This window comes from Remersonia thermophila, chromosome 5 (genome assembly GCF_042764415.1).
Source record: "Remersonia thermophila strain ATCC 22073 chromosome 5, whole genome shotgun sequence".
NCBI classification, from domain to species: Eukaryota; Fungi; Ascomycota; class Sordariomycetes; order Sordariales; family Chaetomiaceae; genus Remersonia; species Remersonia thermophila.
Window position 1 is genome coordinate 2012576 of NC_092221.1, and position 25714 is coordinate 2038289.

The 25714-nt window shown below is 62.5% G+C and overlaps 9 protein-coding genes across 9 annotated transcripts; 4 read left to right on the forward strand and 5 right to left on the reverse strand.

Moving 5' to 3' along the window:
• Positions 1-1115: 1115 nt before the first annotated feature.
• VTJ83DRAFT_5768 (uncharacterized protein) lies at positions 1116-1663 on the reverse strand (the record flags this gene model as incomplete). Its single annotated transcript, XM_071012404.1, has 2 exons — positions 1116-1468; positions 1567-1663. The coding sequence occupies 2 exons, from the start codon at positions 1661-1663 to the stop codon at positions 1116-1118; spliced, it is 450 nt and encodes a 149-aa protein (XP_070865143.1).
• Positions 1664-2344: 681 nt separating this feature from the next.
• VTJ83DRAFT_5769 (uncharacterized protein) lies at positions 2345-2934 on the forward strand (the record flags this gene model as incomplete). Its single annotated transcript, XM_071012405.1, has 3 exons — positions 2345-2377; positions 2459-2582; positions 2759-2934. The coding sequence occupies 3 exons, from the start codon at positions 2345-2347 to the stop codon at positions 2932-2934; spliced, it is 333 nt and encodes a 110-aa protein (XP_070865144.1).
• A 214-nt stretch (positions 2935-3148) lies between these two features.
• On the reverse strand, positions 3149-5105 carry VTJ83DRAFT_5770 (uncharacterized protein; the record flags this gene model as incomplete). The annotated part of the gene is made up of 5 exons (XM_071012407.1): positions 3149-3500; positions 3581-4384; positions 4438-4598; positions 4677-4997; positions 5070-5105. The coding sequence occupies 5 exons, from the start codon at positions 5103-5105 to the stop codon at positions 3149-3151; spliced, it is 1674 nt and encodes a 557-aa protein (XP_070865145.1).
• Positions 5106-5733: 628 nt separating this feature from the next.
• VTJ83DRAFT_5771 (uncharacterized protein) lies at positions 5734-8493 on the forward strand (the record flags this gene model as incomplete). Its single annotated transcript, XM_071012408.1, has 1 exon — positions 5734-8493. One exon carries the CDS (start codon positions 5734-5736, stop codon positions 8491-8493), a length of 2760 nt encoding a protein of 919 aa, XP_070865146.1.
• A 610-nt stretch (positions 8494-9103) lies between these two features.
• VTJ83DRAFT_5772 (uncharacterized protein) lies at positions 9104-10765 on the forward strand (the record flags this gene model as incomplete). The annotated part of the gene is made up of 1 exon (XM_071012409.1): positions 9104-10765. The coding sequence occupies one exon, from the start codon at positions 9104-9106 to the stop codon at positions 10763-10765; it is 1662 nt and encodes a 553-aa protein (XP_070865147.1).
• A 1220-nt stretch (positions 10766-11985) lies between these two features.
• On the reverse strand, positions 11986-13259 carry VTJ83DRAFT_5773 (uncharacterized protein; the record flags this gene model as incomplete). Its single annotated transcript, XM_071012410.1, has 3 exons — positions 11986-12235; positions 12319-13140; positions 13228-13259. 3 exons carry the CDS (start codon positions 13257-13259, stop codon positions 11986-11988), a joined length of 1104 nt encoding a protein of 367 aa, XP_070865148.1.
• Positions 13260-16471: 3212 nt separating this feature from the next.
• VTJ83DRAFT_5774 (uncharacterized protein) lies at positions 16472-18706 on the forward strand (the record flags this gene model as incomplete). Its single annotated transcript, XM_071012411.1, has 1 exon — positions 16472-18706. The coding sequence occupies one exon, from the start codon at positions 16472-16474 to the stop codon at positions 18704-18706; it is 2235 nt and encodes a 744-aa protein (XP_070865149.1).
• Positions 18707-19731: 1025 nt separating this feature from the next.
• VTJ83DRAFT_5775 (uncharacterized protein) lies at positions 19732-21808 on the reverse strand (the record flags this gene model as incomplete). Its single annotated transcript, XM_071012412.1, has 3 exons — positions 19732-20855; positions 21132-21284; positions 21697-21808. 3 exons carry the CDS (start codon positions 21806-21808, stop codon positions 19732-19734), a joined length of 1389 nt encoding a protein of 462 aa, XP_070865150.1.
• A 2415-nt stretch (positions 21809-24223) lies between these two features.
• On the reverse strand, positions 24224-25360 carry VTJ83DRAFT_5776 (uncharacterized protein; the record flags this gene model as incomplete). Its single annotated transcript, XM_071012413.1, has 3 exons — positions 24224-24710; positions 24880-25086; positions 25197-25360. 3 exons carry the CDS (start codon positions 25358-25360, stop codon positions 24224-24226), a joined length of 858 nt encoding a protein of 285 aa, XP_070865151.1.
• Positions 25361-25714: the final 354 nt, after the last annotated feature.

The following is a 25714-nucleotide window of genomic DNA, read 5'->3' on the forward strand; positions in this document are numbered from 1 at the left end:
GCTGACCCAAGGCTGTGGTGATGTTGACGGATGTTGCAAACAAGCCGACCGGCAAGAAAACGGGAAACGGCGGGCGGATGGACGGATGGATTTTGGGACGGATGCCGAAGCGAAGGATCCGACGCGGGTCAGGTTCAAAGTCTGCTTCGCTTCAGTGGATTCCAGGCTTCATGAATCCTGTTCCCACTCGACAGCAGTATGGGGTGGCTTGTTTGAAAGGAAACCCGGTCACCGACAGCCGGGAGAAACGATGAGAAAGGTGGTTTGGAGCGCGGGCGGACGCGACGGCCCGCCAACTTTATCCACCGCGGGGGGCAGCCGCCCCACTTTTCCGCCCGAAGCTCCGACTGGGTCCGGGAGGCCCGGGGGCGCAGGTGGGCCACCGGCGCCCATGTGCTATTGTAGGTACCGCCCAGTCTGTCCGAGGAGCTGTCTTGTATGAGAAAGGAAAGGAAGGAAAAAAAAAAAACACAAATCACCATCTCCGGCTTCCATACCCTCATCCTCAGGCAGGTGGGTGACTTGCTTCGAATTCCGAATCCTTCTTATATGATAACTTCCATGCTTGGAGCCCCAGGACATGCCTAGGATGGGTTTCCAGCCAGAAATTCCAGTTGTCAAAAGCAGCCGTTGCCAGGAACGGTCGTTCACGAAATACGGCACGAGGTGTTTTCCTGGGAGCCACCACGCTGGATTCGACCTTGGGATCCGGCGTTGGGTCGAGCATCGTGACAGATGGATGACAAGAGAACCGGTCGGCGCTGCAGATAGAAGATTTTGTCGCACGTTTACTGCTTCGTGCAGCTCCTTGACGGACCTTTGTTTCGAGGCAAGTTCTTTTTCTCTTTTTCTTTTCTTTTTTTTTTTTTTTTTGAAAAAAAAAAAGAAACTCCTCAGCACTAACACCACACCGAACAGCCAGGCGAAACAAAAAAAAAAATGTACGATTAGAACATGTTGTAGATGAATACATAGTAAGATACACATACCTCCTCTCATAAAAAAAATCCCACCTATCCACCCGCGGGTTCTGCGGATCGTAACCACCACCCACGCCGCCCACGCAACCTCGGCCCGTTTCATGAGAACCGACCACGACCGCAACCGCCACCGCCTCACTCCTTGATCAAAAACTCCTCAATGTCCTTATCCTCCTCCTCCTCCTTGGACTCGTGCAGCCTCCTCTCCTCCGCCTCCAGCAGCTTCCGGATCATCTCGCGCTGCCTGCGGCGCGCCTTCTTTCCCCAGCTCGGCTCGGCCGCCGTGGCCGTCCCCGCCGGCTCGCCCTCGCCCTCCGAGTCCGTGTCCTCGGGGACCTCGACCCGCCCGCGCAGGTCGTTGGGCGACATTTGGGCCTTACGCCGGGCCTTCTCGGCGGCCTCGGCCTCGGCCCGCGCGTTCTCGCGCTCGTGCGCCGCCATCTGGTGCCGGCCGGCGAGCTTGATGAGGTAGGGGCGGAGCAGAATGTCTGCGGCGTGCAGGTTAGCCTTCGTTCCATGAATGCCCCGCGCGGGCGCCTGCGAGGCGAAGCGGGAGACGCGCATCCTCCGACGATGACGACGAGACGGATCCACCCTTGCACCGTCATGTCGGCAAAGGTTCCCTTGAGGTTGGTGGAAAAGCGGTTGCCCAGGAACTGGGCCGCGTTGGCGATGCCGTCCATGGCGAGCGAGCTGGAAGGTCGGGGGTCCGAGGAGGGTGGTCGCGATGAAGAGAGGGGCGGTTCTTTGGCCGGGTCCAAGGGTAGCCAGGGGGGCGATGAGATCAACTGACGTCTTATTTTTTTTTTTTTGGGGGGGGGGGGGGGGGGGAAAGGGGGGCGTTCCAGACGAGTCTTTGAGTGAAAAAGGTAACGTTGAAGGGTTTGGTTTGCGCGAAATGGCCATTCGAAACCGTTGACGTCGTCGTTGGTTGCCAAGCCGGACCCACACGGAGGTGCCGGCCACTCCGACGGGAGCCAGGGGCGTTGGGATCCCAGACCGGGCCGTTGAGGGTTCCAAGCCAAGAATGGGTACTCTGTAATAACACATGATAACACACGTATAGATACCTATGTAGAGTTGAACGCCAGATGGCAGCGGATCTTTGCAACTTGCATGCCCTTGCCACCCTCTCCAAGGCTGAGCGAGGCTCTGGGGGCTGGCTGATATGCGCTTTCTATGGTCCCGCCAAGCCTAGGTATTCTAGAAGGGTAGTTAGTTACACAGTACATACAGCGGCGCTTTTCGACCCACATCACGCCTTGCAACGCGTCGGACGCGTGCTATACTGCGTACTATAACTCGCAGCCGTCTGGAGCCCAACCCGACATCACCAAGCGCCAAGACCGGCGGAACCGCCCACCATGGCCGACGTCGACGAGGATGAGGTGCGAGAGGTGCGTCGCCTTCCGGAACGCCGCCCCGCCCGGAGCTCGGGTCCCTGCAAGTCGTCACCGCTCTAACCCGGCCTTCTCCAGCGCCTCAAGTCCGCCCTCTGGTTCTCCATCGGCAAGATCGTCGACCAGGAGTCTCTCGACCGCAACCGCAACGCCACCCCGCAGTTCATCGCCGCCCTGACCGACCTGGTTTGGCATCAGATAGGTAAGGACCGGCGCCCCCTTCTTCCGACCCGCCTCCGTTTGCTCCCGTCTGTTCCCGTCCGCCTTGTATGCGCATTCCGGCGCCTGTTTTGCGGCGAGGTCCCAAGGAGGGTATAGGATCCAAGACTGACGATTCCCCTCCCTCCCCCCTCCCCCTCCCTCTTCCCATGGCCGCAGAGACCATCGCAACAGACCTCGAAAGCTTCAGCCAGCACGCCGGCCGCACCACCGTCACGACCGACGACGTGCTGTTGCTGGCGCGGCGCAACCAGGACCTGTATGCGCTCATCAAGGATGGGATCGACAAGGAGAGGGCGAAGCGGGCCAAGGGGAAGGCCAAGCAGCGGCGCTGAGAGGAACGCGAGGTGGGGAATGGGTGAGATAATTAGGCACCGGCGTTCCATGGCTTATGAAATGAATTCATTCCCTTCCGTCTTGGACGATGCTCTACGTGGGATGGGATGAAGGATGACAAGAGAAAAAAAAAAACAAGGAAAGACGGTGCCGGTCACCACCAACACCGTAGGCCTCTCCAACGGATGATGCGTTCTCATGCACCGCACGGCTCTAATGCCACGAGGGGGGAGGCGTCGTGGCGGACGCCCCCTCGAGCTCGATCCACTCCTCCTCCGTGTGCCGAAACCTCTCCGCCAGCAGCATCACCATCGCCCACGCTTCTCCATGCAGCACCGCCAACAGCAGCTCCAGGCCCAGAAAGTTCACCAAGCCCCGGCCCGAAGGCAGCCCCCACCACATGCCGGGCCCGTCCAGAACCCACCTCAGCGACAGGCCCCTCCTGGCCATGTACGGCCTCGCGAGATTCAGCCAGACCGCCGACGCCAGAGGCGCCAGGAGCAGCCTCGTCGAGGTGATGGCCAGGACGTCCGTCGCGAGCATGGCGGGGAGCCGCATGAGCAGGCTGTCGCGGTAAGCAGGCCGATGCGCAGCACCGCTGGCCCCACCACCACCACCGCCGCCGCCGCCGCCGCTGCCCCCCACTCTCCGTCGCCGCCTCCGCTGGCGGTCCCCGGGCCGTCCAGATCGGCCCCGTCCGCACCCTGGCTCTCGATAAAGCTGGGCCGGAGCTCGGCGGCCCACACGCCGGGCGTGGGGTTGTTGGTGCGGTCGCCGGCGTTGTTGGCGCCGTTGCCCGCCTCCGGGTCGGGCATGGGCTCGGTGGACTCGACGTCGAAGCTGATGAGGGTGGCGCTGATGATCTCGGTGTCCTCGTCGTCGCTGTCAAAGTCGTCGTGGGGCATGCCGGCCGGCGGGGTGGTGGGCGAGGCAGGCGTGGTGACGAGGGCGGGGGGGCTGGCGTCCTCGGGTCCGGCCGCGGCGGGAGCGGCAGGGCTTTCTTGGTCATGGCGATGGCCGTCGAGGGGGTCGCCGGGCGAGGAGGGCAGGGCGGGTTCGACGGGCTCTGCGCCCTCGGTGCGCACTTCGATGGCGATCAGCTCCGGGCTTGGCGGCTGACGAGCGCGCCGCTTGGGAGGGTTGTAGGGACGCGGGAGCGACTGATGGATGAGGATGCGCAGGAAGCTGCCGAGGAAGCGCTTCAAGCGGGTGTAGAGCCAGAATCCAACGAACGGCGCAACGCCTGCCGCCAGAGCCCCGAGCCATCCGACAAGGCCCCGCGGGCGGAACGAGGACGGAGCGGGAGGCAGGAAGATGGGCGACAGGCGGGTTCCGGGGATGAAGAATCGCCAGTTGGGAAACGGGGGCTTCCAGGGAAGGATGCCGGTCCGCTGGAAGAAGGTGTAGATGGCGAGGTGGAGGCGTATGTAGGACGCGACATGTCGAAGGCTGCCCAGGGTTAGCGGCCAGCGCGCGGCGGTTGGGACGAGAGGATGGCGTACATGGGGTGTTCCTTCTTGTGGTCTGCCACGACGAACTGGTCCAGCAGAGTGCTCGTCAAGAAGGAAGGCAAGCCGCTCAGCAGGTACGAAGCAAGAGACTGCCGGCGCCAGACGAGCGGGAACATGCCGTAAAAGGTGGTTTGCGAAAAGGGTTTGTAAAGCTGGACGGGCGGTCAGCGGGCCGTGCGAGCCTATGGCGTCGCGCGCGGGAGGGGCGAGAGGGAGAGGATGGCACGCACCAAGATACGCTGCCGCATGCCGTGGACGCCCCAGATGGCGGCCGTCTGGAGCACGCTGCCGGCGAGCAGAAGCCTTCCGCCAACGCGGTTCTCGTAACGGCGATGCCTCTGGGCGGCCTCGGACTGGGCGTCGTGGCCGCCGTTGTCGGGCTCGGCGACGCCAATGACCATCATGACCTCGTTGTGAGACCGGACGACATCGCGGTTGATGCGTTTGGTCTCGGGGTTGATGGGACGGCCTCGGTCGTCGTAGAGCTGTCCCCGGGAACGAGGGTCCTCGGGGCCCTCGCCCAGGACCACCAGGTCGTAGGGCGACCGGCCCTGCGCCGGCGGTTAGCCCACGGGGCCGTTTTCGATGGCGAGCTACCAAAGGAGGGTTTCGGGAATGCTTACAAGGCCCAGGGACATGAGCGGATCCAGCACGCCCATCTTGGAGGGTTGCTGGAATCGGGGACTTTGGAAACGAGAAAAAAAAAAAAAAAAAAAAAGAAACACAATTACCAGAGTCACCTTTTGGGAAAACACGGCGGTGCCATGTTCGCGGTGTGGTGCGGCGAGGTGGTAACTATGTGGCGGTTGTTGCCAATGGAAGGGCGGAGGCGAAGGCGGCCTAGCAGACCCAAGGTAGCAGGAAGCAAAGGAGGGCGAGAAGGCTGATATGAGAGAGAGAGAGAGAGAGAGAGAGAGAGAGAGACCTGAGGCGTTGCACGCTAGTTCACTATACGCAGTAATAGTAGTCAAGGTTCACAAAAGAGGCGCCAGCAGGCGAGCCGAGCTGAGGAGAGGGAGCGCCTCGGCGGGGGAGCAGCCGAAAAGGGAGGGATGCCAAGACGCCGCATGCGCTAAGATAACCTTAATTCCCCCCGGCTTATCGGCGTGGAAACGACGAAATTTTGGGGAAATTTTGGAGACGGGACTCGCCCGTGCCGAAAGCCGCTTGTGGCCCTGTGCACCTCGCCGATCCAACCTCGATACCGAGCTTCTCAAAGACATATAGCCTTGGATGCGCCTCGAGCCTTAGGTGGCGGCCGGCGCAGCATCCAACAACAAGCAGGCCATGGCGACGCGACACGCCCCCCCCAAGACGACCTTTGAAGTCAGCAATGTGATCCAGCCCATCTTCACGGGAGGATCCGTCGCGCTCGAGAGCGGCGCCCGCATCCTGGCCTCGACGCTCGGCGAGAATGCCGTCCTGACCGAGCTCAACACGGGCCGCCGCCTCGCCGAGATCGAGGGCGACGGCGAGCCCATCTCCACCCTGACCATCACCCCCTCGGCCTCCCACCTGATCGTCTGCTCGCGATCCCTCACCATGCGCATCTACGCCCTCAAGGTGTCGCCCGCCTTGGACGCCGTCGAACCCACCCTCGTGCGAACCTCCAAGCCTCACGCGACCCCCGTCGTCGTCCTCGCCGTCGACAAGACGAGCACCCTGCTGGCCACGGGCGCCGCCGACGGCGCCATCAAGATCTGGGACATTGTTGGCGGCTACGTCACCCACACCGTCAGCGGGCCGAGCGTCCTCGTGTCGGCCCTGCACTTTTTCGAGATCGCCGCCACCGCCGACGACTCGGCCGCCAAGGCCAAGAACAACAAGAAGAAGAAGAACCTTAACAAGAACCGCGAGGACGACGCGGCGCCCGCCGACGTGCCGTCCAAGCTCCGCCTCGCCTGGGGCACCCAGGACGGCCGCATCCGCATCTTCGACCTCCACAAGCGCACCACCGCCCCCGTCTACGCCGACGCGCAGAGGAAACGAGAGGCCCACGAGTCCAACGTGCAGAGCCTCGACTACTCTCCCGAGCAGCACGCCCTGCTGAGCGGCAGCCGCGACAAGACCATGACGCTGTGGCTGTGGCGAGACGACGCCTGGCAGGGCACGCCGATGCTCCGCCACGAGCTCGTCGAGTCGGTCGGCTTCCTCAACGAGGGCAGGTGGATGTACTCGGCCGGGTCCGGCGGCCTGGTGAGGATCTGGGACGCGACGACGCGCCAGGAGATCACCGAGAAGCACGAGGCCCGGTCCGAGGCGGAAGCCATCGTGTCGGCCGTCTCGCTGCCGCAGCGGTCCCTGCTCCTCTGCGCCCAGGCCGACTTCACCCTCGCCCTGTACCGCGTGCCGTCGCCGGCCGACGTCGCCTCGGCCGGCCGGGTCCCCATGGAGCCCCACCGGCGCATCTCGGGCACCCACGACGAGATCCTGGACGTCGCCTACGTCCTGCCCGACCAGTCCATGATGGCGCTTGCCACCAACTCGGAGGACATTCGGCTCGTGTCGGCGTCCGACACGGAGACGCAGGCCGACGGGACCCAAGAGGGCGCCTACTTTGGCCGCGACGTCGCGCTGCTCAAGGGCCACGAGGACATCGTCATGTCGCTCGACGTCGACTGGTCCGGCTGCTGGATCGCCAGCGGCGCCAAGGACAACACGGCGAGGCTGTGGCGGGTCGACCCGGCCGCCGGCTCGTACACGTGCTACGCCGTCTTCACCGGCCACCTCGAGTCGGTCGGCGCCGTCGCGCTCCCCAAGGTGGTGCCGTCCGAGGCCTCGGAGGCGTACAAGAACCCGCTCGACCACCCGCCGCCGTTCCTCCTCTCGGGCTCGCAGGACCGCTTCGTGCACAAGCGAGAGATCCCGCGGCAGGCGCAAGCGTCCAAGGCGCCGGCCGGCCTGAAGCGGCTGGCCCACGACAAGGACATCAACGCGCTCGACGTGAGCCCGACGGGCAAGCACTTCGCCTCGGCGTCGCAGGACAAGACGGTCAAGATCTGGGACGTCCAGACCATGGAGGTCCTGGGCATCCTGCGGGGCCACAAGCGGGGCGTCTGGACCGTCCGGTTCGCGCCGCTCCGCACGCCGCCCATCCAGGGCGAGACGGGCGGCTCCGTGTCGGGCCGGGGCGTCATCCTGACGGGGAGCGGCGACAAGACCATCAAGCTCTGGAGCCTGTCCGACTACACCTGCCTCAGGACGTTTGAGGGCCACTCGCACAACGTGCTCAAGGTAGTGTGGCTGCACATGCCGGCCGACGAGGCGGCGGCCAAGAACCGGGTCCAGTTCGCCAGCGCGGGCGCCGACAGCCTGGTCAAGGTGTGGGACGCCAACACGGGCGAGGCCGAGTGCACGCTCGACAACCACGAAGACCGGCTCTGGACGCTGGCCGTTCACCCAAAGACCAACACGCTCGTGTCGGGCGGCAGCGACTCCAAGGTGACGTTTTGGCGCGACACGACCGCCGAGACGCAGGCCGCCGCCGCGTCGGCCGCCCTCAAGCTCGTCGAGCAGGAGCAGCAGCTGCAAAACTACATCCACGCGGGCGCCTACCGCGACGCCATCGCCCTCGCGCTGCAGCTCAACCACCCGGGCCGGCTGCTCAACCTCTTCACCAGCGTCGTCACGACGCCGACCCCGGACGAGGGCAGCCTGACGGGGCTCAAGGCCGTCGACGACGTGCTCGCCCGCCTGTCGGACGAGCAGCTCTTCCTGCTGCTGCTGCGGCTGCGCGACTGGAACACCAACGCGCGCACCGCCCCCGTGGCCCAGCGCGTGCTGGCGGCGCTGGTCCGCAGCTACCCGGCCGACAAGCTTTCCAACCTGTCGGTGAAAGGGGCGAGGGGGCAAAAGAGCTTGGGCGAGGTGCTGACCGCGCTCAAGGTGTACACCGAGAGGCACTACAAGCGCATCGACGAGCTGGTGGACGAGAGCTACCTGGTCGAGTACACGCTGCGGGAGATGGATAGCCTGGCGCCTCCGGCGCTGGAGGAAAGGGGAGGCGAGGGCGGGGAGGAAGGGGATGTTGTCATGGCGGAGCCGTGATGTGGGAGAAGCTATAAAGAGTGACAAGACGAAACAAAAAGAATACCCAGACCGGGAGGACTGTCTATATTATATCAAACTTGGCTTCGCTCGGAATCTGTATTCGTTATCTTTCACGACGAGCACGACGAGCACGACGACAACGACGACAACGACGACGTGTCCTCATGCAAGTCAATCAACCGTGATGTTGTCCTGACGTTGTCCTAACGTTTTGGGGGGGGGGGGGGGGTGGTGCTTCGACGTAGCGTACCGTAGTGTACCGTAGCGTAACGTAAGTGAATTTTTGTTGGGGCTCCAGGGGTAAGGTACGCGGTAGCTCCTGCGTAATGGCGAGAGCTCCAGGGCCAAGCTTCAGCGTTCATTACAGCGCACCTGGAAATTTACAGAAACCGACCGTCCTTTGGACAACCCCGGTAACGGTAATATTTATTACCTGACGATTCAAATGACGGCCGCATCCCCGTCATGCATCCGCCAAAGCACCACCAAGCACCACCACCACCACCACCACCACCACCACCACGGCAGTTCCAGCACCTCCTCCCTCCTCCCCTCCCCCCAACGCATTCCAACTCCCATTTCGCCCCGCGTCCAAGGAGAATACCCAATGTTGAAACGCCAGGCTTCCGAGGCCCTCGAGGACCAGTCGGGCGACTCGCCCGCGTCCAAACGGTCGCGGCTTGACGACTACACCAAGGGCCTGACCCCCAGCAACGCAGACACCGACAACGACGACAACGACGACGGCCATGGCCATGCCGGCCCGGCGAGGGAAGACGACGGCGCGGACGAGGCGGACGGCCTCGACGAGGCCGGGGAGGACGAGACGAAGGCGCCCCTCCGGCAGGCGGCGCCGACGGCGGGCTACGACGACCTGTACCTCGACACCATCGACCGCAACGTGCTCGACTTTGACTTTGAGAAGCTGTGCTCGGTGACGCTGTCCAACATCAACGTGTACGCGTGCCTGGTGTGCGGCAAGTACTACCAGGGCCGGGGCCCCAAGTCGCACGCCTACTTCCACGCGCTCGACGAGGACCACCACGTCTTCATCAACATGAGCAACCAGAGGGTGTACGTGCTGCCCGAGGGGTACGAGGTCAGGAGCAAGTCGCTCGACGACATCAAGTACGTGTCGGACCCGCGCTACACGCGCCGCGAGGTGGCCGAGCTGGACCGCGTGCCGCGGCGGGCCCGCACGCTGCAGGGCAAGGAGTACAGGCCGGGCTTCGTGGGCATGAACAACATCAAGGAGAACGACTACCTCAACGTGGTGGTGCAGGCGCTGTCGCACGTGGCGCCGCTGCGCAACTTTTTCCTGCTCGAGGACCTGAGCGCGGCGCCCGAGCTCGTCAAGCGCACGTCCATCCTGTTCCGCAAGATCTGGAACCCGCGCGCCTTCAAGGCGCACGTGTCGCCGCACGAGCTGCTGCAGGAGGTGTCGCTGCGCTCCAACAAGCGCTTCACCCTGACGGCGCCCTCGGACCCGGCCGACTTTTTGTCGTGGTTCCTCAACCACCTGCACCTCTGCCTCGGCGGCAGCCGCACCAAGCCCCAGTCGAGCGTCGTCCAGCGCATCTTCCAGGGCCGCCTCAAGGTCGAGTCGCAGGCCATCACGACGCGCACCGACGAGGCGCAGGACCGCCTGCGCTTCGAGGAGTCGTCCGAGATCCAGACCGACGTGACGCGCTTCCTGCTGCTCACCCTCGACCTGCCGCCGGCCCCGCTGTTCCAGGACGAGCAGGAGCGCAACATCATCCCGCAGGTGCCGCTCGCGGCCGTGCTGGCAAAGTACAACGGGCGCGCGGCCCAGGAGCTCAACGCGCAGCGCCGCCGCTACCGCCTGCTCCACCCGCTGCCCCCCTACCTCGTGCTCCACGTCAAGCGCTTCAGCAAGAACAAGTTCGTCGCCGAGCGCAACCCCACCATCGTCACCTTTGACGCGCGCGAGGGGCTCGACGTGGCGCCCTACGTCGAGCCCGACGAGCGGCACCACCCGCCGGGGGAGCCCATCATGTACGACCTCGTCGCCAACGTGGTGCACGAGGCGGTGCGCGCCAAGGAGGACGTGGCCGACAGCGCCGTCGGCGAGGAGCGCAAGACGTGGAAGGTGCAGCTGCGCGACAAGGCCACCGACGAGTGGGTCGTCGCCCAGGACCTGTTTGTCGACAAGATCCAGGCCGAGCTGCTCTACCTCGGCGAGACGTACCTGCAGATCTGGGAGCGGAGGAGGCCCGCGCCGGCCCGCGGCGGCAACAAGGCGACCTAGAGGCGAAACAAGGAACAACAGGTGCCTTGTCGAGGTTCCCGAGAGAGAGAGAGAGAGAGAGAGGATATGCCTCCTACGCGCGGTAGTGCTCGAGCTGCCTTCCCGTGCGATGGTGAAGGTCCCCGGGGACGAGGCGAGCGGGCCTGTAGGAGGGAGATGCCAGCGGGCGTTTGACGGTCGTTGTTGTTGTTGTTGTTGTTGTTGTAATGTACAACCTGGCAGGGGAAAAAAAATAAGAGACATACACACACGCATATGACCACAACACCAACATCCGAGAAAGACATGGGCAAGAAAGACGACGGAGAGAGCGACAGAGAGAGAGAGAGAGAGAGAGAGAGACAACAAAAGAAGGGCTTGAGGAGGCTTGGGCCATGTGGTGCGTGCGTGCGTGCGGGCGGGCGGGCGGGTGGGTAGGTAGCTAGGTGTACCTAGCACCTCGCAAGGAAAGGTAGCTACGAGCATCGGTCGTACTAGAGACACCACACGGTGTATAACATTTATATCTCACAGCCAGCAAACGGAAACGCCGCCGCCCACCTGGCACCGGACACCTAGCAAAAGCCCAACCAAGCCTGCGCCTTGCCTCGCAACCGTTCATGATCCGCATGGGTTGACTGATAATAGTTATTGATTTGTTTCGCGCATTTTTGCTTTTCCAGTACCTTGGCCGCCCGCCAAACCCTTTGCCATGCTCCAAACATCCATCATCCCGCCCACACCCGCGCCCGCTCCCCTTTCCTTTCCCAGGTTTCCACCCGATGTGTTCCGCGTGCCCTTTCATTAAGACCGTTCATGCATCTGCCGTTGCTCATGATCCATGTCCAAGGCAAAGCACATCGTCGGGGGAGAAGGGGGAGGGGAACGACGGACAAATGTGTCCGCGACCCGCCGGGTTTCCCATCCCGTGGTTTCGCTTGGCATTGCCCTTTCCCCCTTCTCCCCCTCAAAAAAAGTATTCATGCAAAGACGCTCGCTGGGTTTTCGTTCTGCGGTGTGTTTTTGATTGTTGTTGTCGCTGTTGCCTGCCAGCCAGCCTGCTGCTGCTGCTGCTGCTGCTGCTGCTGCTGCTGCTGTTGTTATTGTTATTGTTGTTGTTGTTGCTGCTGCTGCTAAAGTAGGTAGCAAGAAGCCAAACACCGATTTCGTACTCTCCCCTTCCTTCGTCCCCACGAGCGCCTCGGTCAACCTTTGTTTTCAGGGTTAACGGGGCGAATCCATCATACGTTGCCGGTGGTCTTGTCGTCGGATGACGGGTGCTGCTGTTGCTGCTGTTGGTGTTGTTGCTGCTGCTGGTTGTGTAGGTGTTGCTGCTTGTTGTGCGATCGTTTGTCGCCGTGGTGGTGGGCGTTGGCCGCCTTCTCTCGCCGCGACTCCTCGATGGCGTTGCGCTGCTGGATGCTCGAGTCGTGGCTCTTCCACTCAAGCTTGGTATCCGGAGGGAACGCGAGGATGCGCCTCATCGTCTCGCTGGCAGGGAAGAAGAAAAAAAACGTTAGAATCGGGTGCCTACGTCGGCCAGGAAAAAAAAAAAAAAAAAAAAAAAAACATACCGAATCTTGAGGACCCGCTGTCCGTTGGCGCGGGCCCAAATGCTGAGGATATCCTCACCGTTCCGGACGCTGAGAACCACCCCGCACACCTCCTCGCTCGCCTCGCCAAACTGCTCGCCGATGATGGCGAACAACAGGTCCTCCCAGTAGCGGTCGGCGACGCCCTTGCGCAGGCGCACGACCCACTTGCCGCCGTTCTTGTTCTCCTCGTCCTCCCATATTGGCCGGATGCCCTTCTTGAACAGGTGGTAGTCGGAGACGAGGGGCAGGGCCGAGGGTCGTTTGAGGTGGCGATAGACGCCAAAGAACTGCTCGACCGCCTCGACCGTGGCGATGGGGTGCAGCGTCTTTTCGTACTCGATGAAGCCGTTGGCCTTGGAGATGGGCGGGCGGAACCAAAAGACCCAGCTGTTGCGCAGCTGGTGGACGGGGGGCCCCGCCGAGGGCGCCGGCGGCTTCCCCGCGTCGCGCAGCGAGGCGGACGAGGTGGTCTTGCTGACGGCTTTGGCGCCGGCGGCGGGTCCTTCCTTGGCGGGTTTGTCGGCGCCCGGGGTTTTTGAGGCGCCGGCGCCGAGGGGTGCGTCCAAGGGGTTCCCCGGGGTTTTGGGCGTCTTTGCCGGGCCGAACGAGGCGAAGGCGCCGGACCCGAGACCGAAGGCGTTGGACGCCCCGCTGGTCGGGGTCACGAGGCCGCCTGGTGTTGGGCCGGCGCCGAACTTTCCGAGGGATGCGCCGTCGCTGCCGAATCGCTTGAAGGAGGAGGGATTACGCCCTGAGGGGCTGTCGGAACCGGTGTTTGTTGAGAGGGAGAGCTTGCTGGGGCTGCCGAGAAGACGGAGGGAGGGTTGCGGTTAGAGCTGGTGGGGCAGCGAGGACGAGACAAACTTGGAAGCTTGGGTGGAAACTCACTTGGTGGCTCGGCGACTCCATAGATTCTCCATGAAGAAGTCTGGAACCGAAACTCAGGGGAGGAAGAAGAGAAGAGCAAGCTCGACACGAGGGAAGAGAGGAGGTCGTCGCGCGCGGGCAAGGAGGAGAAGGAGGAGGAGGAGGAGGAGGGAGGGAGGGAGGGAGGAAGAGAGGGAGGAGGAGGGTGGAAGAGGGACCACCGAGAACACCAAGGGTGGTGGGGAGCAGGCGAGGAAGACAAGGACGACACCGGAGGCTCTCGATGGACGGCGGGGGGTAGGGCGGACGACGGCGAGGTTGCGTAAGGTAGGTTGCGATGCGGCGCTGCTGGAGAGGGAGGGGGGTGCGCGGAGAGAGTGCGGAGGTTGAGAGTCGAAACCGGTATCTAGACTCGGGCCGGTGATGGTCGTGGTGGTGGTGGTGGTGGTGGTGAGTGGTGGTCGTCGTCGTGATGTCAGGACAGGTTGGAGGTTTCTGACAGCGGGATGTTGGCGTGCAGGGGGGGTGCTCGGGAACCGGGGATTTGCGAAGGGATGCCAATGGAAGGGTGGGAGGGGTGGATTGCAGAAAGAGAAGACGTTGGTGATCTAGAAGCCGGGGGGTTGCAGATGGTGGTGGTAGCGGTGGTGGTGGTGGTGGTGCGAGAGCGAGGGCGAAAAGGGATTGTGATTGTGAATTGTGTCGAGTTACAAAAGGACCTGGACAAGACGACAAAACGACAAAACTTGAAAGTCCAAAAGACGACTGGAGCCGAGAACGAGTGGCGGGTCTTTGGGGGGGGGGGGGGGGGTCGCTGGCTCCACTGCAGCGTGACCCGGCCGGCGAAAGGCATGCCCTTTGAGCCGTTCCGTTTCCTTGGTCTGTGCTGAGGAACAGCCCTGGAGGAGGTCGCTGTTCGGCCGCAGATGGTTAAGCTAGGTAACGTTGCGGGCGGTGAGAGGCGGCCGCAAAAAAAAACCCCCCCAGAGTGGAGCCCCCTTCCCGGGTCCCGCTGGGTTTGGGGGGGGGGGGGGGGGGGGGGGAAGAACAATAATAATACTGTGTACCTCGACTTTCCAGGTCCAATTTTTTTTTTTCTCTTTTCTTCTTCTCAACAAACCAAAACCCAAGACCACAACTCAAATCATCACCAGCCTGCCCAATGCCCTACGCGGCTGGCGATTCCGAATGTGCGTCGAGATTGACTCTCTTTTCAATGCCCTTGCTTAAAACCATCATCACGAGCGCCCCATTTCGCGCGGCGACCATGATGCGATGATGACCTGAAGCAAGATCCGGACAAATTCTCTCTTGTTCTGCTGCTGCTGCTGCTGCTGCCACGTCTTTCCCATCTCGGGAGGCGGCGGCCTCGTCGGACCAACCCCTCTCCCATCCATGTCCCATGTCTTTTTTGCCAGGATAGGATGAGGCCCATGGACGCCCCGTTGCCAATGGAGAGCCCGTGTTGCTGCGAATGGACCGTCCCGTCCCGTCCACGTTGGTTTCGCGTCGTCGTGCCTAGAGTAGACGGGAAGTTGGCGAAGGTCTGGCTCTGTAAGTGGTCCTCCTCCCTGCCATGCCTCTCTACCCTGGGCATCTCTGTCTATCTCTCTCTCCGTTGCTGCCCTGATGACCCCCAAACAATCCGGTAAACCGACTCAACAACGGGTGACCCCTGATACGACCCCCCCTCCCCCTCCCTGGGGGGGGGGCGGGGGGGTTGTGCAGGATGTCCGTCATCTTCGGATGGCCGTGCGTTGAGCTTGAGGATATCTTGGCTTTCTTTCCCTGAGCATGCGTGTCGAACCTCGACCAAGACTGCCAGCTTGGCTCTTCAGCGCTTCTCCAGACACAACAACGACTAATTCTCCTGGGCTGGGTAGGTTCCGAGCCAAAAGTGTGTGTGGTGGCGTAGCGGGGACCGCGGAAAAGGCGTCTCTGTCTACCTTTGCTTACCTCACCTGCCTAGGTCAGGTACCTGAGGCAGGTCAGGTATCGTACCTATTTTTGGCCTATGGTGTTTACTATATACATACATGGGGTGCTGGGTAGCTCCTCGGCATGCGGCTCAGCAGCCGTCAACCCCACGTTTTGTTCCCCTAGGGGGGCATCCCCATCTTTTCTCGCGGCGTCATGTCCCGGCCGTGGTGACGAGCACGTTCTCTGTCATGCCGCGCGATGGCGTGGGGGAAGGGGGGGGGGGGGGGGTGGAAGAAGGGAGGCGTTGTGGCTGGCCTCGACCCGGCCAGGGCGGGACCGCAGGGCATGGCAGACGCATGTTCGGGTCGGGCAAGAAGAGAGCACATGACCCCCGAGTCAGCCATTTCCATGCGGTCAATGCAGCGGTAAGCGGTGGTTCCTACGGAGACCGTTGGCTCCTTTTCTTTCTTTTTTTTTCCCGTCTTTGCGAGGAGGAACACGCTGTCTGTCTTGTCGGTCAGGTCGTGTTCCTGTAGGGCGGTCGGAGTCTGTGCCGGCTCCACCCTGAGGTGTCTTCCGCTGTCTGACCTTGGGGGGGTGACCTAGTAGGATAGTAGTTATACATACAGTACGGTCTATGTACCTACGTACAGGGCGGCGATCCGACCTGATGTAGGTACCTGGCTACCTGCCCAAGGCCGATACGACCCAGCAGCTAGCACAGTACCTAACAGGTAGTGAGCGTATGTATATCGGGGACTTGATACAGCGCTACCTTGGGTACCTAGGTACCTAGCTACCCCACGTACACCGTACATGACCCCCGGGCCCCCTGTGCTACATACGTAAACAAAAGTGGGGTTGGTCGGCCGCTGAAACCTGGAACGTTGAAGCCGACAGCGCTGCGCAGCGGCGGGCATCGGCATTTGTCTTTCCCCTCCCCCCCAGAGAGAAGGATCCGGTTCTCGGGTTGGGACAAACCATGGCATGCCCTGGTGGTATATAGCGCCGGGCCTGGTCGTCAACAAGCGGCCATGGGCCATGTCCCAGGCCTCTCGCCGTCCATACATACGTTCGATTTCACGAGCCCGCTGAGGACGCCGTCCCGTCTTGTTGGCTGCCAAACTGTGCCGGGTTCCAGCCTCGAGCTCCAGCCTCCAAGCAAGCCCCACACTCCTCCGAAGTCCGGTGTGTGTGTCCGTTGCCGGGTTCCAGCGTCTTGGTGGTGTTGCCCCCTCCACCCCCCCCCCCCCTTCCGGTCGGCGGCGGCGGCTCCAATCTTCATGACAGGCCCGGCCTGAGCCTTTCTTTTTTCTTGCGCCCCTAGTACCTCCTTCAACCTCCCATGGGCGACTACATCCCGAGCTTGGACCTGCCCCCCGAGGCCGTTAGCAAGCACGCCATGGACAAGATCACGGACAAAATCGCGGCCCTGCCGCCCGGGCAGGACTACTTCTCGCTCGAGTTCTTCCCGCCCAAGACGGCCATGGGCTTCGCCAACCTGCGCGCCCGCCTCGACCGCATGGCCCGCGCCCTCCGCCCGCTCTTCGTCAACGTCACCTGGGGCGCCGGCGGCTCCACCGCCACCAAGTCTCTCGAGCTCGCCGAGATCTGCCAGCGCGAGCTGGGCCTCACCACCTGCCTGCACCTGACGTGCACCAACATGAGCCGCCGCCTCATCGACAAGGCCCTCCAGGACGCCAAGGCCCTCGGCATCCGCAACATCCTCGCCCTGCGCGGCGACCCGCCCCGCCGCGCCGAGTACCTCGACCCGGACGACCACGACGGCGACGGCGACGGCGGCGACGGCGGCGGCGGCGACGAGTTCGCCTGGGCCATCGACCTGGTCCGCTACATCCGCAAGACCCACGGCGACTACTTTTGCGTCGGCGTCGCCGCCTACCCCGAGGGCCACGCCGACGAGAGCCACCCCCTGGGCCAGAGCCTCGAGCACGACCTGCCCTACCTCGTCGACAAGGTCCAGGCCGGCGCCGACTTCATCATGACGCAGCTCTTCTTCGACGTTGACGCCTACCGCCGCTTCGAGGAGACCCTCCGCGCCCACCCGAGCGGCGCCTTCCGCAACGTCCCCATCCTGCCGGGCCTGATGCCCATCCAGAGCTACCAGATGATCAAGCGCACCGCCAAGCTCAGCCACGCCCGCATCCCGGACCCGCTCATGGCCCGCCTCGACGCCGTCCGCGGCGACGACGAGAAGGTCAAGGAGGTCGGCGTCGCCATCCTGAGCGACATCGTCGAGCAGGTCCGCGAGATCAAGGACAGGACCGCCCCCGCCGCCCCGCGCGGGTTTCACTTTTACACCCTCAACCTCGAAAAGGCCGTCTCCTTCATCGTCGAGCGCACCGGCCTCATCGCTCCCGTCACCCTCAGCGACGACGACTGCGCCGTCGAGGACCCCGGCCCGCTCCCCGAGATCCGCGTCGTTCGCGTCGACGGCGACGGCGGCGTCGATGGCGGCGGTGACGACGACGACAACGCCTCCGCCGCCGCCCAGCAGGCCGCCGCCCGGCAGGCCGCCCGGCGCCGCAAGTTCTCGGTCGGCTCCGAGCCCCACGACCGCGTCATCGTCCAGGGCCGCGCCGCGTCCTTCCCCGAGTGGGAAACCACCGCCTTCGAGGCCGGCGTCCCCGCCGGGCCCGTCACGACGCGCGCCAACACGCTCGCCATCTCGGAGGGCGAGGGCGCCCTCGGCCGCGAGGCCACCTGGGACGACTTCCCCAACGGCCGCTGGGGCGACGCCCGCTCCCCCGCCTACGGCCAGATCGACGGCTACGGCGTGAGCCTGCACGTGACGGTGCAGCAGGCGCGGTCGCTCTGGGGCCGCCCCGCGCGGCCCGAGGACGTGAGCGACATCTTCATCCGGCACCTGCGCGGCGAGCTGTCCGTGATCCCCTGGAGCGAGGAAGGCTTCAGCCCGGAGACGGCCACCATCCGGGACCGGCTCGTCGCGCTCAACGCCCGCGGCTGGTGGACCCTGGCGAGCCAGCCGGCCGTCAACGGCCTCCGGTCGACCGACCCGACCTTTGGGTGGGGGCCGCAGCACGGCTTCGTCTTCCAAAAGGCCTTTGTCGAGTTCTTTTTGCCCTCCCGCGACTGGCGCCGGCTCGAGGCCCGCCTGGCGAGGGCCGAGATGAAGGACGTCGTCAGCTTCTACGCCACCAACGCCCGCGGCGACTTTGTCAGCTCCGACACGGCCGCCGCCGCCGCCGCCCCTGCGAGCACAACCGCCGGCCCGGCCGCCGCCGCGGCGGCGGCGGGAGGAGGAGGAGGAATAGGAGAAGGGGAAGAACGGCACGAGGCGAGCACCAACGCCGTCACCTGGGGCGTGTTCCCCGGCAAGGAGATCGTCACGCCCACCATCATCGAGGAGGTCAGCTTCCGCGCCTGGAGCGAGGAGGCGTTTGGCATCTGGAGGGAGTGGGCCAAGGTGTACGAGAGAGGATCCGAGAGCGCAAAGTTCCTCGAGGCGGTGAGGCAGGATGTCTGGCTGGTCAACATTATCCATCACGACTTTGTGGATGCCGGCGGGCTGTGGGAGTTTTTGTTGGGAGGGCAGTAGGGGAGGAAGAGGAGGCAGGGTTGGTTGACCATGACGACACACGGGGTACATGGGAAGGGAAAAAACAAAAAGAAAGTGTCGATGGGATGCAACAGAGAGAGGGCAGGAAGGTCGTTCTAGGCGGCTGGCCGGCGGGGATGGTATTCGATTTGGGATATATCGGTAGGGCCTATGGATGAATGGATGGATGGATGGGGGGGGGGGGGGGGTTACCAAGGGTATCTATCTAGATCTACGGTACAAACTGGGATTCGCACCACGCTTTGGTCCAAGAGCAGCAGCTCGACGCATGCGTTGCGTCACCATCATCCTCTCTGCATGTCCCTTGTGATCTTGTAAGCCCCGTCTTCCAAACCAGAACCAGGCCCAGACCCCTCCCCCGAAGTAACAGCAGCAGCCGGCCCCTGATTACAATGTCATTAATACGTCCATACAAATAGCCCCCGGGATGTTGCGGTGGCGGGTCGGAATCGTTGGCAGAAGAAAGACGAAACCGCCAACAAAAGCAAACCAAAGCAGGCGTGCTGTGACCGGGTTCGATTGCTGCCCTTCCTTGGGCTTTTTGTGTCGCGTTTGTCATGTTGTCGTGTGGTCTTTTTGTGCTGGCTTCCATGGAAGTGAGGGATGAGGTCGTCGGCGTGACCGACTAGCGAAAAGAAAAAAAAAAAAACGGAACGGAATGCGCTGACTTTTTTGCTGAAAAAGAAAAACTGGCACGGCATGGCGTTGCCGCTGCCGCTGCCGCCGCCGCCGCTGCTGCTGCTGCTGCTGCTGCTGTTGTTGTTGTTGGTGCTGTCCATTTGCCTGTTCATCCATCCACCCATCCATCCACCCGCCCGGCATCCGTCAGTATTGTCATGTAAAAAGCACTTGCTACCCGCTTGTGCTGGGTCCAAAGACATATCCATACCGGCGTCCAACTAATATTTTTCCCGGGTGAACCACCTGCCGAGCCGACCTGGGATGGAAGACCTTTGTCCTCCTTGCCCAGCAAGACCGAAACGAGCACGCATCGCCGGGTCGCCTTAGACGTCGCCAGCATCTTCATCCTCCTCCTCGTCGCCAGCATCCCCGCGAAAGCCGCCAAAGTTTGCGTGAGGCGCCGACTCGACAACGGCGTCGCGGTTCATAAACGCAAAGAAGTTCTCGTCGTCGTCGTCGTCGTCGTCGTCAGCGGCGTCAGCGGCGGCGGAGGTCGAAAAGGAAGGACCGCTGGCGCTCGTCGCAAAGGGACCTTCCCTCGTGGTCGCCCTGGGCATCGTGAGCCCATCCGCCGAGGTCGACGCCGCCGTCGCGGGGCCGGCATTCGGGGCGTAGGCGTTCCAGTCGGAGAAGGTGGTAGAGGCAGCAGAGCAAGGAAACGTCGTGGCATGCTGGGCCGTGTCGTTAGGGGTGACGGGCCGGCTCGCCGAGGAGGAGCTGTCGATGGTCACCACCGAGGAGCGGCGCACGGCATCGAGGGGGGTGGTGGCGGCGGATGACGAGGCGGCAGCCGGGGTGCTGGCGCTGCTTGGGGTGGCGGTCGAGCGCGGAGCATCGTGGAACGCCAGCCCGGCGGCAGGGTTCGTGAACCCGTTCAAGACCGCGGGCTGCGCTGGACGGGGGGCGAACGAGGCGCGGGAAGAAGCCGCGGCTGCTGCGGGCGTCGGGGCCGGGGCCGCACGACGCGGAAGCGCGGCGACCTGGCGAGGGGTCTGCTTTGCGGCGGCGACCTCCCTGTCGACGCCCTGGGTCGTTTTTGTGGCCGCCTTGGGCTTGGCCCTCGTCGGGGTCGCATCCATGCCCGAGAAGTCAGCATCGGACGAGGACTCCTCCTCGCCGACGGAGCTGAGCACGAGCCCGTGCTCAGACCCCGCGTCGAATCCGTCCTCGGCTTCGGCGGGCTCCTGGGCCTTGCGGCGCTTGCTGGCGGGCGTGGCGTTGGTCTTGGAGGCGGCTCGGACCCGCTTGGCTGCCGGCGTCATGGCAGGGCCCGCGCCCGCCACGGCCGCGCGGGAACCGTTGCCGCTCTCCATGAGACCCCGGAAGGCCTCCACGGGGCTCTGGCCATTGTCGGCAGCCGTCTTGCACACCTCGGCGGATTTCTTGATCCACCGGAACTGAAAGGCGATGCCCTCCTGGGTGGACTCGCCAAAATACTTTTGGATGTCTGCGGACACGAGTTAGCATCCGATGCCGGGAGATAGGCTGGCGTGTGAGGAGCCGGTTGTCACGAGAGCTCATGGATGAAGACGGAAACGCAAAAGGGAAAGACGATGGTGGGAGAAAGCCGGGGTATCTGCCACGGCTTTGATGGCCTTGTCGTGTGAAAACGTCAGGCGTGACGTAATGAGCGTTGGGCAGGCAGCGGGCAGCAGACAGGGCAGGCGTCTGACGTGATCTGTTGTCGAAAGGAGCTCAATCGTGAGCCATCCGCGGATCTTACCATTGGCGGTCTTCCAATCGAAGACCGGGAAGCCCATGGGGTCAGCGCCGGCCGAGACCATCTCCCGGAGGGCGTCGGCTTGGACCCTCAGGGGGCGGAAACGGTGCTCGATGGCGGACTCTGTCGTCCGACCGCCAACGTGCTTGGCAATGGCTGAATGTTGAGATGAGGACTTGGTCAGCTGGTGCGTTGGTTGAGTGGCCAGGGGGCACACGTCTGTCGGAGGGTGTAATAGTGATATTGTGGATGAGGCGAGCGTATCCCTCTTTGGATTGACGTCGCCATCGTGACCGCCGCCGCTGCCATTCCTGCTTCTGCTGCTGCTGCTGCTGCTGCCGCCGCTGACCATTGCGTCGCAGAAAGATGATAATCATGCTCAAGTGACTCCCAGCTGTGGCTAGGGGGGCATAAAACGGTACGAAAGACAAGGAATGGCAAAGGGAACACCACCCACGCGAGCAGGGAGGTGACCATCATAACCGAAACAAAGACAGAAAGACGCGAGGCAGATGCACAAGGGCGCGCGTTCTCGCCGCCGAGAAGCCAAGCGATGGACAAGACTTACTCTTGTAGTCGAACCGAAAATTCTTGGGCAGCGATGCCACGACTGCCGCTAGGAGACGGGCTTGCGCCTCATACGTCCTGAAGTTGGCCGCCCTCTCCTTCTTGGCGGACATATTGTACGGGTTCCTTGGCTGTCCCCAGGGGACAGAACCGCGGCGGAGGAGGCGTGGAGAGGAAGTCCCGAGGCGCCTGGCGGTATATAGCTGGCAAGCCGCGTGCAAGGTACCTAGGTAGGTAGGTAGAGAGGTAGGTAGTTAGTCTTGGGCCCCACACAAGAGCAGTCATCGTGCAAGTAACAAGCCGGATAGCAACAACTAAGAGAACGCTCTTCCATCTCAACATCGGCGTTACATGAGACAGAAGGCCGCCATAACGGAAGCCGGGACGAAGAGCGTTCCTGAGCCGCCGTTGAAAGCGCTCGAGGTTCGACTCGAGGCCAGAAGATCAAAGCACAGCGAGGCTCGGCGACGCCGAGGACCTGCGTCGCCGGTCTGGCGTCGAGCCCGGCAGGACTGGTCGGGCCTCGGCCGGCCACCATTCTTCCCCGGCGTCGTCTCCGAAGCTGCCGCCGCCGCTGCAGCAGCAGCAAACGTCGGGAACAAAGCGCAAGAAAAACAAACCAAAAGCCAATTCGCATACCTGGAAGGATTTGTTGTCGCGGTAGCCGACTTTTCGAGATGCTTTGTCGATGGTGGTCCTGGCGACGTTTCAGCGGCGGGAAGGTAAGAAGAAAGGTGGCCGGTGGGCAAGTCGGAGAGTCTGTTGAGAAGAAAGAAGAAAACATTTCCAAAACTCACAGCTTTCGGCGCCGAAAGAAGGAACTTCGTGAAGCGCCCCTCTGCTGGACCCGCGCGCGGGTCCGAGGGGTGCCGGCGAGGATCTCTGTCCCGGGCTCAGAGCAGCAAGGGGGCGGGCCTGTTCGTGGGATAGGCCGGAGCGTTCTAACGTTCAAACACCCTCCGCGCGGTTTCGTGGGCCCAGGGCTAGGCCTTCTTCGACACCGGAAAGGTTCGTGATGCTCAACCCAGGCCGGGTTCAAAAGACGGGTATGCGAGACCAATTCTGGGCACGGTCAAGCCTCTGGCATCAGCAACCAACGTCAAGCTCGCGCTTCAACATCAAGGGGCCTCCGGGCTGGTTGCCCTGGACCGGTTGAGGGAGACAACACAAGGTGAATGGAGATGAGGCATGGCGCTGGCGTCCAGCCGCGGAATGTGAACGAGGAAGCGGGATAGCAGCAACATGTCCTCCAGCTTGAAGAACAGCGCCTTGGAGCGGTGAGCATCATACAGGCCGGGGTGAACCAATTGCCCACTTGAGCAACCGCTGAGCTGAGAGAGGGGATGCGTGTCGGCCCGCCATAAGGAATCATGAACGAAGAAGGGACGGTGGCCAGCGGGGAACCACGGGCTCTTGAGAGGACGGGGGGTCGGGAGCCGAATCGGTGACAACAGCGAAAGAATCAACACGGCCAATGAATGTCATGAGACATGGCAAAAACAGTGTGATTGTCCGCTGTCCCCTCAACAGAAGGCATGAAGATGCAAAAAGGAAAGCGATACAACAATAATGCCAACAACAAGAACAACAACAGGAGACAACCACTCTGTTCATCCGCCGTAGGTGCTCGGGAAACAAAAACAACAAAAGAGGAACAATGGCTTTCAAAACAAGGCTGAACCAAAAAGACAGAGCTCAACTTACCCAACAGACAAGCAAGAACGAATCTATCGAGCTTGACCCGGCGAAAGGGACCGTCCGGCCGACCCAGGGGCCGGGATGGATGGATCTTGATCTAATTACAACTGGTTCTGCCGACCGAGCCCATGCGGGCCGACAAGGCCCTGCAGATATGTCAAAGAAGAGAGACCGGAGGAAAATTTGGAGGCGTGTACAGCCGTATGTCATGCGTCAAGGATGGATGGACAGCCCATGTGTTGTTGAAGACACAGACGTGATGGGATGGTCGTCCAAAAAAAAAAAGACCCCAGGACGGCTTGCATGGAAGTTGATTGTCTCAGGTAAACACTGCGCTGGTTGGCCAGTGAGCAAGTGTTTCGAGGAGACCTGAGGGGAGGCCCGGCGGACTCTCGCTGCCGGGCGGACAGCACGCAGAAACAACAAGACGAAATGACAAAAACGCCATGGCAAACTCTGGAAACAATCTCCCAAGAACCTGGAGCATAGAAAACCAGCGTGCATCAGCGTCAGGAGCATCATTGAGTCGTAGACACAAGTCACTCACTAACGGGAGCTCACATTCTTGGCGCGCCCCCCCCTGGGAAACGTCCCCCCTCCCCCTTTGCCATTCAACGCCATCACATCACCATTGGAACACCACATCAAGCAGCTTCGAGAAAGCATTTCCAGGAATGATTGCAGCCAACATAGGCAAAACCAGAGAAAAAAACATCTCCGTCTCAAGTCTCTAAGATTAAAAAAAATAAAATAAAATAATTTCCAAGTCTATATTCTATCCCATCTTCCACCATGCCACCAGCGTCTGATTCGTACCATCATAACGGCCTTCATAACGGCCTTTCCGTCGTCGACGTCCTACGGCCGGGCTTCTTCTCGTGAACGCTCGCCGTGCTGAAGCCATTGGCCTTCAGCTCGTGGCCATGCTGCTGCCACGGGGCCGGGTGCGCCTTGTGCGCCGCGGCCCCCTCCTTGTCGCCGTACAAGACGTACTGGATGCCCAGGAAGGTGTCGCAGCAGGCCTGGAACATGCCGCACAGCTTGAAGGCCCAGGGGATGGTGGTCTTGGAGGTGAAGAACCAAAACATCTTCATGGCGTCGCCGACCAGCCAGCTGGCCAGGACCGACACGCGGAAGCCCTTGCACGACTGGGAGCGCATGTTGGCCAGGATCTGCGGGATGGGCAGCATCGCCTCGACGCCGAGGCCGATGAACCCGATCAGCGGCGAGTAGGACGAGTAGATCCACGGCAGCGGCGCGAGCAGGAGCTCGCAGAGGCAGAGGCCGACGAAGAGAGAGAGGAGAAACTGCCAGTATCTGGAGACCCAAGAAAACGGTGTCAGCGTCGTCGTTGCCGTTGTCGTCGTTGCCGTTGTCATGGGTCTCTCGAAGCAGCATCCGAGGTCGCTGAGAGATGGACGAGGAAGGGAAACACAAACGCGGGCGGGCGCGCGCGGGGGGGGGGGGGGGGGGGGGGGCAACTCACGGCTTGGGAGACCTCCACTGCCAGAAATTGAACGGGCGGCGCGTCTCGTGGACGCGCGCAAACGGCATGACCGCGTCGCCTCCCTTGGCGTACGGCGGCGGGCGGTGGTCGAGCCCGACCTTGAGCAGGATGAGCTGCATGGTGACCATGACGAAGGACTGGACGAGGAGGGCCCGGTCGAACTTGGCGCCGGGGTAGTAGAAGATCCTGATTGCAGATGGCGTTGGCGTTAGCTTCCTCCGAGGCCTCCCCTTCCTCCCTGGCCCTTCTTTCGCGGCCAGGCAAAGGGCTCCGCGGCAAGGAAGAACCGAACCCACCTCAGCAGCGACGCGACGAGCATGATGAGCGGTATGTCCAGGGAGAAGCCGGCGCTGGACCTGGTGCGGTGCATCGAGTAGGCCTGGTCGCTGTACGAGATGACGGGCGACAGGATGAGGAAGGCCGGAGTGATCCACCCGGACAGCGTCGTTAATAACCCCATCTTGTGTGCGTGTGTATGTGTGTATGTATGTGTGTGTGTGTATGTGTGTGTGTTTGCGTGTGTCGTCGCGGATAGGGGGCGAGGAAGGGGATGAAGAAGAAGCGGAGGATCGGGTACGGCGGCGTCGGTTCGGGGAGGAAGACGGCACACGGCACCGCGACAGGGGAAGGACGAGTGACGCTTCGCTTCGGAGGTTGAGGAGGACAAGACGGGCAATTGATTGCGTCGGCGGCGCGGTTCAACGTGTCCGGGGAATCGCCGGGGTCGTTAACAAGAGACAGAGGCTCGGGACGGTCCCTACGGTGTAGAGTCGCGGGTAAGGACACGAAAACTCGGTCTGGACCACACGTCTCG